Source organism: Lithobates pipiens, unplaced genomic scaffold (assembly GCF_037356315.1).
Source record: "Lithobates pipiens isolate NorthernLeopardFrog02 unplaced genomic scaffold, aLitPip1_a1.2 Scaffold_13, whole genome shotgun sequence".
Lineage (NCBI taxonomy): Eukaryota > Metazoa > Chordata > Amphibia > Anura > Ranidae > Lithobates > Lithobates pipiens.
The window spans coordinates 198,220,245-198,233,557 of record NW_027507718.1 but is presented as its reverse complement, the minus strand read 5'-3'; the positions used below and the strand labels follow the sequence as shown (position 1 = coordinate 198,233,557).

Here is a 13,313-nt window from a genome sequence, read left to right as displayed (position 1 = left end):
GGCTCCTGTATCCGAGGTGCTACAGAGGTAGCAATAAAATTTTCATTTATTGATACTTTTCATTTTTAATGTATATGATTTTTACAAATCAATACAATTAACAGGCATTAACACCTAAATACATGCAAGTAAATGCAAATAATACATTGGTCACATGTCGGCTTCAGATAATACCATCTTGAGTGCCTGTTTAATTAAATCCTAAGAAGCTTTAAGGATGCATAGCACAGACACATCAAATGTATCCATCTGTATAGACAGTAAACAACAAACAGTTGACTACATGAATGTGGCTCAGAAAATAAAGCACAATTATACACATTTAAAGCATAATACATGTGTAAAAATACATATCTATAGATTGTTATAGAAAAGTACAGGGGATGAATGAAGATTTAGGGTGAGTCACCTGATCTGGTTTGCTTGAGCAGCTCTGTCCTCCTAGAGACTCACCTTCAGCATTATTAAGAATACGCTTTGCTGATCACAGTGAGATTAATACACAGTTGACTCATTCTCATGATAACCGTCGAGCTCCAGGCTGGACTTATAAAGTAAATCAATATTTCTTATATTGTTACGCACGGAAATTTCCTGATTTTGATTACCGATTTTGGAAACCTAAAATTTCCACCATGAGTCTGAAAAAAGAGGATGTCTTGGCCTTTCTGGAAAATAATCCCAACTTCACAGAAAGATACTTTCAGAAGAAATTAAAACCAGAGACTATAGCAGCTGCTTTTGGCCGTAAGGACCTATCTGTGGATTTTGCTACTTTTCGAGAACTTGTTCAGGTGGAAGAAAGCGAAATTCTCTTTGAACTTGTTAAGGATATGCAAGAAAGTATAAACATGGAGAAGGTCGTATTCAAGACTCTAAGAAGAATCAGCACTCTAATTCATGCAGATCGCTGTAGTCTTTTTATGTACAGGCAAAGGAATGGAACTCCAGAGTTAGCTACCAGACTTTTCAATGTCAACGAGGATAGTAAACTGGAGGACTGTCTTGTACCGCCTGATAGTGAGATTGTGTTTCCTTTGGATATTGGAGTTGTAGGACATGTTGCACATACAAAGAAGACCATTAACATTAAGGATGTGTCTGAGGTATGTCCTTTTCTAGCCTGTGTGTTCAAACTCAGTAGCTGTTTCTTGCATACATACACAGGTACACACACTCACACATACAGAGGTGATATTCCTCTGCTGTATTTGGACATTTAAGCTTCATATGAACATTTAACATACTTAATTAACAATTAATACACATATAAACCTTTAATTCTTTTCTAAATTTCAAGGAGAAATATAATAGATATTCAGTTGCACTTCTGCTGTTACATATAGGCTGTAGGCTGAATTCACTATAAAGTATGTATTATTTGGCATAATGAACATTATTTTCATGTTTTATTGCTCAAAATATCTTAGTGAATTGAGCCTTATGTTTTCTATATAGAAAGAGATGACACAGAACTGGGCTACTTTGTCGGTAGTCAATTAATAGGTTTGGAAACAGAGCAGGAATATAATCAAAGAACAAATACCATGACTTTGTTGTATACACATTAGGCAAAGAAAATTAAAATATCTATAGGTACTTGCAAAAAATAATGTAATAATGTAGGATGCAGATGTAAGTCAAAACAAGCCTAATGTTTAGCAGTGTGTGTTACTCAGAACAACTGTTCAGCCTCCATTTTCATGAATACAAAGCAAATGAGAAAAGTTGACTGATGGCTAGAGGCAACACAGAGAGTTTATTAAAATATTTTAACTAATGAGGCCATGTATTAGCTTGTTAAGGATATGAACGCAAATTGGCAAACACATAGTGAAAAGCTACTTGATTAGCAAAGAATGGACAATTTACTTGGACAATTTACTTTCCGTGCAGCACCTGCAAACAGTTAAGTTACATTTTACACTGGTTTGCCATGGATTGTCAGTATACTTTTCACTGCACCATAGGAACTAGATAATATACTTACTGCTGGGACACCAGGTATTGGACAATATACTTTTTTTTTTTAATCTTTATTTAAGGAATGCTGAATACACAAGTGTGCAAGAAAAACAACATGACAATCATCTGTATCTATTAGTTATTCATAAGAACTCAAACAAGTCTATGTATATTGATATGATAGTAATCAAAGATCTGTCTAAACGTATTGGGACAATACATTTTGTAATAGAGCAACAGTAGTTGGGCTATGCATTTTACAATGTAACAAGTCCACTAAGAACAGTGCTATACAGTTTTTGAGCATCCCCAACAATGGTATTTCATTTGATGTACATGCAACATCATGCTTGCTGCCATTTTACAAATGAAGAGACAGGGCTTCTTGGTTGGAATAATGGTTTTGTTACTGAAAAACCTAGTACATTGCAGATTATAGTAAAATGATTACTTCAGACTACTTAAAGCTCCTGAACTAACTCCCAAAAGTTCATATGGAGTTTAGTGCCTGGAAGTGTGTTAAATACTAAGTAGGTGGCTTGCATGTACTGAAGGTTCTGCAAAAACACATTCAACTGAGATTGCAGAGACACTTAAGAAAGCCCAAATATGAGGTTGCATTTCATTAAAACAAATATATATGCTGCATTTGTGGCCAACACATTTCGGGAGTTAGAAGATAATCCCTTTATCAGAGCTTGTTGTGTAAGGACGAGTTTGAATAATGGACTCATCATATTATCTCCCTGAATCCATTTATCATACCCATTGGTATATAAGAAGTCCTGATGAAACACATTCTGACCCTTGAAATGTTTTTCAAACTATTTTTTTAAAAGTGAAATTTCATGCTCTCAATCAACATTTACTCTTTTTAATTCTTATGCTGCTAACATTAATAAAAAGGTAGCAAAAGTATATCATATTTACTTGTTTTAAAAAAAATTCTACATTTCTTTAGCTACTTTCTAGTTTCCATGCCTAGGCAAATGATGTCATACATCCCAGGAGTCTTCAGGAGGGGAAGGGGTTTACTCAGCTAAGCACACCCTCCTGCCTGAATGTCTGAGCTAAGGGCAGATGGATTCCAGGAATTAATTGCTACAATAATCATCTGTCCTTACTCAAGATGGCTATGACCAGAAATTCTAGGGGGTGATTTCTCAGCAATTTAAAGAATAGAGACATGGATGGATGGATGAGTGAGTTTGCTTTGAATATTTAAAAATAAATTAAATAGTGCTTTTAGTTTATGGTGCTCAGATACAGTGTAATTCCACTTTCATATAAAACCTTATATTTGGACTCTGGGAGAGATATTTCATCCTTTTCTCTGTGGTTACAACTCCTGCAAACATCTGTGCATAAGGGCCTTCCTTTCTGTATTAAAGAACACTTATTCACAGAAAGATGGCAGATTTTTCTTAAGCATCCCACTTATATTTCTGGCTTGACATGGGTTGGCCAAAATGGAGATGTTTACTTGCTCATGACAGACACATTCGACTTCAGTGTGCTTCTTTGCCATGCTTTAAAATATGGTTATGATAATGTGCTCCATGAGGTGGATACAGCACATTAAGGCCTTTTCACAAGGTTCTATATCCAGCACTGTTGTTAACATCCTAGTCTTGAATTTTGAAAGCTCTAAAACAGATTTTTTCCAAGAAGGAGCAAATGTTTTTCTGTCTCTTTACTATGAGCTTACAACATGCATAATAATATATCGGTGATTATAACCTTGAGAGACTAAAACTTTTCTTTAACATTTGGCCGTGGGAAGAGCTTGAGATTAAGTCAGGTTTTTCTCATTGTCTGTGCCCTATTGTAGAATTTCTCCTAACTTCCTGTCCCAGAAACAATGTCTCCTAAACAGGAAGCGAGGGGGAATCTCCCCAGTAGGGACACAGTAAAAACAAGGGTTACCATTATCCGGGCATTTTTTTGTACTATTATTGGAAATATTATTCATTTATTATGTGCATGAATGAATTCATAAGTACTTAGAAGTTCTTTGCATTCAGTATTACAATATTGTACAGTGTCTTGCCAACCCCTGTCAAACACAAAGAAAGCTTCTAGAGTAGACCCAGTGATTATGTCACTGGGTGTAAAAATGGGTGCATCTCTGAAAGTACAACCAGCCTGAATAATGATCAGGGCCTAGCCAAACCCTGGGGAGTTTGCACAGATGGTGGCTGGGATGCTTATTAATAGTCTGAAACCCTGGAGAGATGGTATTTTCCTCAGCAAGGAGAGTTGCAAGCCTCAGGGGGCCATTGTCTCTGACGCAGCCCGTAGACTGTGTTGCTGTTCTGTGTGGTAACAGCAATGGCATAGCTGGAACCCAGAAGTGACTTGGAACTGACTGCAGGGATTCACCAATGTGATCTCATCTAGGGAATGACTCACTGGCCTGTGTTATTCCGGAGGATGCTGGAAAGCTGAAGCTGTCCTAGGGACTTGTAATGACCCTAAACTGATTCCTGGTCACTCTGTGCTTTTGTGATATAAGTGCCAGAGGTTGCTTCGACTCAGACTGCTCTCATAGGGTCTCAGATACTGACTAGTCCCTGTGCTCAGCAGTGCCATGGTCTGGGAGCTTAGAGAAGAGTGCCTTCATGTACTGTGTAGTTTCCTGGAGATTGCACTGGGTACCAGTAGCTGTACAGTGATGCAGGGTAACCAGATGCAAGGAAACTTGCCAGAGAATTCCCCATCTGTGAGGTCTTGATTGTCCAAAATTCACAGTTGCTTAAGGAGACGATTGTCCTCTCAAAGCTAATTGCAAACTGTTTTGGAGTATCCCATGCCCTAACCTCCTTCTCCTGCTACAAATTTGACAAGCGATAAATCACAAAAGACAACCCCTAGACTGTTTATTAGAGCTGCAATGAATGGACTGTTAGTATAGTATCTAATCCCATGTGCTACTATGTATATATTCAGAGTTTGCAGTAACCAAAAAATAAATCAATAAATATCATATGTGGCTTGCTGCTTGACACCTATATGTGTTTCCACATAAACTCAACTGTAAATAATATAAATATAGTGAAGTGCTACCCCTCTATTATTGAAAATCAATAGTAGTGTGAACAGTGCTAAAAATGACTACGCTTCAAGATACATGGTATCATTACAAAAGTGGTAATACCCCCTACTGCAAAAAAAGGCCACTCATTAACTCATATACTTTATATTACCTACTGTGGTAATATCAACATATTACATTTTTTACAATGAATAAATGACAAACATAAATGATCTGTGACACCTCATAGTGATAATAACACTCCATGTGACAAACTCTCAAATGACAAGGAATAAGTGTGAACAAGGTCCTTAAAATCAACAGACTTCCGTAAATCTGTGTTCTCCATAAGCTTGTCACATTTGGTGTGTGTGTGGCCCCCTTAACAATTACTTACATATTCACAGTCACTCAGCTCTGGGAGATGCAATTGCTTCCTCCTAGTACGTGATGACATAACAAAGCTCTGACCTGACGTGTTTCGTCACGTGACTTCCTCAAGGACTCTATGAGGAAGTCATGTGACAAGTGATGAAACACATTGGGGTGGAACTTTGTGACATCATCACACACTAGTAAGAAGTAACTGCATCTCCCAGAGCCGAGTCGCTGTAAATACTAAAGTGATTGTTAAGGGGGCTTCGCACCTCAAATGTGTCAAGCGATTTGCCCAAGTGCACTGGAGGAAGTGCATCTACAAATGTGAGTTTTATTCTTAGTTTTTTAATAAAGCACTGATTTTATACAGTTCAGCACTATGTTCGTTTTTTAAATTCTCTGAACTGAGGATTACTGCTCACTGAAGAAAGTGTCCCTGGAAAAGGAGCAAAGTTGCCAGCAATTGGAGTTATACTCCTAAGTATTGATGAGCCGAACACCCCTCAGAACTTACTGAACAGGCACAAAATATGACAGAACACACGAACACCGTTAAAGTCTATGCGACACGAACATGAATAATCAAAAGTGCTAATTTTAAAGGCTTATATACAAGTTATTGTCATAAAAAAGTGTTTGGGGACCCGGTCCTGCCCCAGGTGATATGTATCAATGCAAAAAAAGTTTTAAAAATGTCATTTGTTTGGGGAGCAGTGATTTTAATAATGTTTATAAGTTTATAAGTTTATAATAAAGTGAAACAATACATAAAGTGAAATATTCCTTTAAATTTCGTAACTGGGGGGTGTCTATATTATGCCTGTAAAGTGGCACATTTTTCCCGTGCCCAAAATGGGACATGTATCAATGCAAAAAAAAGTTTTAAAAACTGTAATTTTTTCAGAATCAGTGATTTTAATAATGCTTAATGTGAAACAATAAAAGTGAAATATTCCTTTAAATTTTGTACCTGGGAGGTGTCTATAGTATGCCTGTAAAATGGTGCATTTTCCCGTGTTTAGAACAGTCCCTGCACAGAATGAGGAACTCAGAAAAAAAAGTAATTTAAAAGTACTCGCAGCTATAATGAATTGTCGGTCCCGGCAATACAGATAAAAGTCATTGAAAAAAACAGCATGGGATTCCCCCAGTCCATTACCAGGCCCTTTGGGTCCCGAGCCAAAATTAAAAAAAAAAATTGAGTGGGGGGTCCCCCCAAATTCCATACCAGGTCCTTCAGGTCTGGTATGGATATTAAGGGGAACCTCAATGCCAAAATGTAAAAAAAAAATGGTGTGGGGGTCCCCCCAAAAATCCATACCATACCCTTATCCAAGCACGCAACCTGGCAGGCCACATGAAAAGAGGGGGCACAAGAGAGCGCCCCTCTCCTGAACCATACCAGGCCACATGCCCTCAACATGGGGAGGTTGCTTTGGGGTAGCCCCCCAAAGCACCTTGTCCCCATGTTGATGGGGGCAAGGGCCTCACCCCCACAACCCTTGCCCGGTGGTTATGGGGGTCTGTGGGTGGGGGGCGTATCGGAATCTGGAAGCCCCCTTTAACAAGGGGACCCCCAGATCCCGGCCTCCCCCCTGTGTGAAATGGTAATGGGGTATAAATGTACCCCTACCATTTCACAAAAAAGTGTCAAAATGGTATAAAAGACAAGATACAACTTGGGACAAGTCCTTTGTTAAAAAATAAAAATGTCCCACAAAGCCCATTCATCTTCTCTCGCTCTACCGATGGACCAAAAAAGAAAAAAAAAACCCTACACGCCGCCACGATCCACCTCCATGGGAGGCATCCACCGTAATGACCATCCTCTCAGGTGACAGTTATTTTATAACTGAGGGATGGGCCACACAGTGATGTACCCGGGTGACACCGCCCCCCTCCAACGCACATGGACTTCCCAATGGTTTCCCCATGGCATCAGAGGGGGATGGGCCACCCGGTTATGTAAACGGGTATTTCGGGCCATCGGCGGAGCGAGAGAAGAAGAGGAATGGACTTCATGGAACATTTTTATTTTGAAATTTTTTAATAAAGGACTTGTCCCAAGTTGTGTCTTGTCTTTTGTACAATTTTGACATTTTTTTTGGGAAATGGTAGGGGGACATTTATACTAGACATGTGCATTTCGTTTCGTTCCGAATCAAAATTCAGACAAATTTTCATTATTCGGACATTCGGATGCATCCGAATTACCGAATTACAATGCTAACAAATTCAACTGAATTCAGACGAAATTCGAATCAAATTCGAAAAATGACATTTTTCAACCCGAATTTGGGGCTGCGTATATATCGGGGCCACTTGTAGCTAGAAACCCCAAATTTGGTATGCAAACACAGTAGAACTAGCACTAGCAACATGTCCAAATGGTGTTTCTAGCTATAAGTGACCCCGAGATATGTGGCCCCAAAGTCAAAATGTCATTCTCTGCTGCAGAAAAGTGCTTGACATTTTGTGACCCGACTTTGGGGCCACGTATCTCGGGGTCACGTGGTGCTAGAAACCCCAAATTTGGTATGCAAACACAGTAGAACTAGCTAGAAACACCAAGTTTGGTATGCAAACAAAATAGAACTAGCACTACAGAATCTCCAAATTTGGGGTTTCTAGCACCACGTGACCCCGAGATACATGGCCCTAAAGTTGGGTCGCAAAATATTTTCAAATCCGGTTGAAATAGTTTCGAATGCGGTTGAAATAATTTCGAATCATGTTGAAATCATTTCAAATCCGGTAGAAATATTTTCAAATTTGGTAGAAATATTTTCGAATGCAACCGATTTCCTTTTGCACATGCTTAACTTATACCCCGTTACCATTTCACACAGGGGGGAGGCCGGGATCTGGGGGTCCCCTTGTTAAAGGGGGCTTCCAGATTTCGATATGCCCCCTGCCCGTAGACCCCCACAACCACCGGGCAAGGGTTGAGGGCATGCGGCCTTGTACGGTTCAGGGGGGGCGCTCTCTCATCCCCCCTCTTTTCCTGTGGCCTGCCAGATTGTGTGCTTGGATATTGATTTTTGGGGGGACCCCCACGCCATTTAAAAAAAAAAAATTGGCGCGGTTTCCCCTGAAGGGTCTGGTATGGATTTTGAGGGGACCCCATGCCATTTTTTTTAATTTTGGGGTGGGGTTACACTTAATATCCATACCAGACCTGAAGGGCCTGGTAATGGACTGGGGGAATCCCATGCCGTTTTTTTCAATGAATTTTATCTGTATTGCTGGGACCGACAATTCATTATAGCCACGAGTACTTTTAAATGACTTTTTTTCCTTTAGAAATGTCATTTTGTGCAGGGACTGTTCTAAACATGGGAAAAGAAAAATGTGCCACTTTACAGGCATACTATAGACACCCCCCAACCCCCCAAGAATGAACTTTAAAGGAATATTTCACTTGTATTGTATCACTTTAAGCATTATTAAAATCACTGCTCCCAAACGTAAAACTTTTTTTGCATTGCATGTCTCCTGGGGCAGGACCCAGGTCCCCAAACACTTTTTATGACAATAACTTGCATATAAGCCTTTAAAATTAGCACTTTTGATTTTCATGTTAATAGAAGTCCCATAGACTTTTTTTTTTTATAATCTTTCAATTCTGATTTTATTGAAAATTGTAAGAAATTTACATAACCAACAAACAAACACCAAAACTAGAAAAAAAAAGCACACATTATCCACATCCTATAAGTAATAATAAAGAACATACCACATTATAGTAAAATATAAAACATATACACACACACTGCCGGACCCTAGCAAGAAGAAGGGAAAAAAAGAAAATAGAAAGGACACAAGGCGATGGTGAACCCCGGCACACCGGACACCTCGGCCCTACAACCCTAACGACGTCCCCACCCTCTGCAGTGTGATTGGGCATCAAAGGAAGTGCAGCCAAAACACTGGACATCTAGAGGGCCATGGTCCTCCACCACTGACCTAGACCACCCACATCCTTAAACCCTTATGGGAATATCCCTGCCCTTCATTCATCCAATTTAGACAAGACAAAATATATAAATTCCTACTCCCTATCTTCAGCTCCACAGTAGTGTTAAGTATAGCACACCAAACACATAAAAAAAAAACTAAAAAAATTAAAAAAATTTAAAAAATAGAACTACCCGAGTTAGCTACTCAAGCCAAAGTTGCCTCGCTCAATCCAACTCTGCACCAGTTTCACATCCTACCTCCAACCTCCAATCAGATTCCGTAATTCACGGGATTCCCTTAGCGCCTTCCACGGCAGTCAAATTTGGCAACATTGTTCATAAGTGCCCATCTCCTGTAACAAGAGAGTTTCCATCCTCTCATCTCTGAAATCCACTCAATCAACGATGGAGCATGTGCCGACCGCCAGTGGCGCGGTATAACCTCTCTTGCAGCTGTCAACCATTGTCTCAGAAGGCCTTTTTTAATGCTTTTATATGAGCCAGGTAGGATAGATAACAAAGTAATTTGTGGTATGTTGGGAATAGTTACCCCAGTTACACAAGTATGAAGCTGGAGTATCATATCCCAAAAATTGTGAACTGATGGACATTCCCACCAAATATGCAATAACAAATCTTTGGCGGAATGACAACGCCAACACAAGTCTGTGACATTTGGATATATCCGGTGAAGCAATGATGGACATCTATACCACAGAGAAAGAAGCTTAAAATTTGTCTCGTGTGCCTTAGTTGCTAACGACATACTATGAGTAAGGGTAAACGCTTTTTCCCATTCCCCTGGTTTAATTTGAACATTCAAGTCTATGTGCCACTTATCTGTAAACTCCCGGAGACATGGATGGAGTCTAAGAATAAGAGCCATATACACTGAAGACAAAATATGTTCTGGTACAGTTTCTTGTAGCAGAAGAGACTCAAAGGTATCTGCCTCTCTATTAAACACATCTATGGAAGGGAAAGAGGAAAGAAAAGAGGTTAATTGCAGATATCCCAGCCATTGTTTAACTAGTTCCCGACCGCCGGCTATCAAATGACGGCCAGGCGGAGCACCTATTGTGGTGGGAGGGCGTCATATGACGTCTTCCCATTTAAACAGGGAATGCACGTGATCATGCACTCGCATCCCTGTTTCTTCGGTGGCGGCGTGTCACGGAGACACCGCTCGCCACTGAAGGTGGTGAACAGCCATTGGGTATGGCTGTTTACAACGTGATCGGGCGTGATGAAGTCACAGGCGATCACAAATGGTCACACCCCCACTGTGCACGCTGCGCGTGCACGTCGGATGGCGGCGTGTTCCCGGGAACACTGCTCATCACCGACGCTGGTAAACAGCCATTGGCCGGCTGTTTACCCACGTGATCGGCTGTGATCGGTTCACAGCCGATCACTAAAATGTAAACAAACCACGGTAACGAGATGTTACCGGGTTCTCCTCCTCACACACCGATCGTGATTGTGGTAACATCTCGTTACCGCCTACAGTGTACACCAATCACACTGATTGCCCCCCCAATAAAGAGGACCTGTCACTACCCCTCATAGTACCTGTCCCTCACAGTCCATCAGAGTACCTGTCACAGTCCATCAGAATACCCGAGTACCTGTCACAGTTCATCCGAGTACTCGAGTACCTATCACAGTCCATCAGAGTACCCGAGTACATGTCACAGCGCATCAGAGTACCTGAGTACCTGTCACAGTCCATCCGAGTACCCGAGTACCTGTCACAGTCCATCAGCGTACCCGAGTACCTGTCACAGCCCATCTGAGTACCAGAGTACCTGTCACAGTCCATCAGAGTACCCGAGTACCTATCACGGTCCATCCAAGTACCCAAGTACCTGTCATGGTCCATCCGAATACCCGAGTACGAGTACCCGAGTACCTGTCACGGTCCATCCGAGTACCCGAGTACCTGTCACGGCCCATAAAAGTACCCGAGTACCTGTCCCAGTCCATCAGAGTACTCGAGTACCTGTCACAGTCCATCAGAGTACCCGAGTACCTGTCACAGCGCATCAGAGTACCCGAGTACCTGTCACGGTCCATCAGAGTACCCGAGTACCTGTCACGGTCCATCAGAGTACCCGAGTACCTGTCACGGTCCATCCGAGTACCTGAGTACCTGTCACAGTCCATCCAAGTACCCGAGTACCTGTCACAGTCCATCAGCGTACCCGAGTACCTGTCACAGACCATCTGAGTACCAGAGTACCTGTCACAGTCCATCAGAGTACCCGAGTACCTGTCACGGTCCATCCGAGTACCCGAGTACCTGTCACGGTCCATCCGAGTACCCGGGTACCTGTCACGGCCCATCAAAGTACCCGAGTACCTGTCACAGCCCATCAGAGTACCCGAGTACCTGTCACGGCCCATCAGAGTATCCGAGTACCTGTCACAGCCCATCAAAGTACCCGAGTACCTGTCACAGCCCACCAGAGTACCCGAGTACTTTTCACAGCCCATCAGAGTTCCCGAGTACCTGTCCCAGTCCATTTGAGTACCCGAGTACCTGTCCCAGTTCATCTGAGTACCTGAGTACCTGTCCCAGTCCATCTGAGTACCCGAGTACCTGTCACAGTTCATCTGAGTACCTGTCCCAGTCCATCTGAGTACCCGAGTACCTGTCACAGTTCATCTGAGTACCTGTCACAGTTTATCTGAGTACCTGAGTACCTGTCACAGTTCATCTGAGTACCCGAGTACCTGTCACAGTCCATATGATTACCTGAGTACCTATCGCCGCCCTTCAGAGTACCCAAATACCAGTCACCAGGCCATCGGAGTACCCGAGTACCTGTCACCAGGCCATCAGAGTACCCGAGTACCTGTCACCAGGCAATCAGAGTACCCGAGTACCTGTCACCAGGACATCAGAGTACTCAAGTACCTGTCACCAGGCATCAAGAGTACTCAAGTACCTGTCACCAGCCCATCAGAGTACCAGAGTACCTATCTGCAGCCCATCAGAGTACCCGAGTACCTATTTGTAGCCCATGCCTCAGAGAATATATACATTGGGGTGTTTTCTTTCCAAAATTGAGTCATTTTGTGGGTAATTGCACTGTCCTGGTGCTCCAGGACCTTCAAAAGTGTGATAGGTAGGAATGAAATGAGATGTGTCATTTATGCTCCTAGAATGCCTGAAGGTACTACTTCAATGAATCAAAGGACAGGAAGGGAAATTAGGGATTTTTGCGGTGCTAATTAACAAAATACAATTAATTAAAGTACAAAGTTAGTAGTACAAAAATTTATTAAGTTTGAGCTTAAAATCAGTAGCAATATATGCTTAAAAGATTCAGAATAATGCAATACAGTGGTTGTTCTCGTCAAGCACACATAGTCCCGACATGTTTCGCATTAGATTGCTTCTTCAGGGGATGTGTGAAAGTTTGAACAAGATCTAGACCGAAAATACAAAGTACAAAATAATAATAAAGTATGTCACAAGATTCGTAAGTGCAGAAATAGAGTGGGAGGGGAAAGGGGGAGGGGAAACAACAGACACACACACATCAAACCCACCTTCAACCACTACGTTGGTGGTAAAGTAGTGGGATTGTCCACCTCGGGGGTTAACCGCAGCAGTGCTGAATCGCAGGGGGCTAAAAAGCCAACCCAAGAAAACTGATAAAAAAAAAAAAAAAAGGGATATATAGTAAAAAAAACAAAAAAAACAAAAAAAAAAAACAAATTTGAAATTTTGGGATGATTTAAAGTTCTTTGAATACCTAACTTAATTTCAAGGTTGCTAAAATAAAACAACCTTTTGGGGGTGAAGGACCCTCTAAAGTATAAAAATTGAGAAAAAATAATACAAGGATATATTTTAGTTTCAAATGTATTACTTACGTAGGTTGGATAATTGTAAGCAGTGGGGACGCTCGCATTTTGAAAAAAAGTCTTTTTGAGCACTCAGGGAGACACACCTGCATAGAAATACC

General features: G+C 41.4%; 1 protein-coding gene across 1 annotated transcript in view; it reads left to right on the top strand.

The window, feature by feature from the left end:
* Positions 1 to 495: 495 nt before the first annotated feature.
* Positions 496 to 13,313, top strand: part of LOC143974566 (rod cGMP-specific 3',5'-cyclic phosphodiesterase subunit beta-like) — a 137,631-nt gene continuing 124,813 nt past the window's right edge. The window contains exon 1 of the mRNA XM_077476096.1: positions 496 to 1,106. Coding sequence (XP_077332222.1) covers positions 636 to 1,106 — 471 coding nt within the window. The 5' untranslated portion in view covers positions 496 to 635. The remainder of the gene's footprint in view (positions 1,107 to 13,313) is intronic.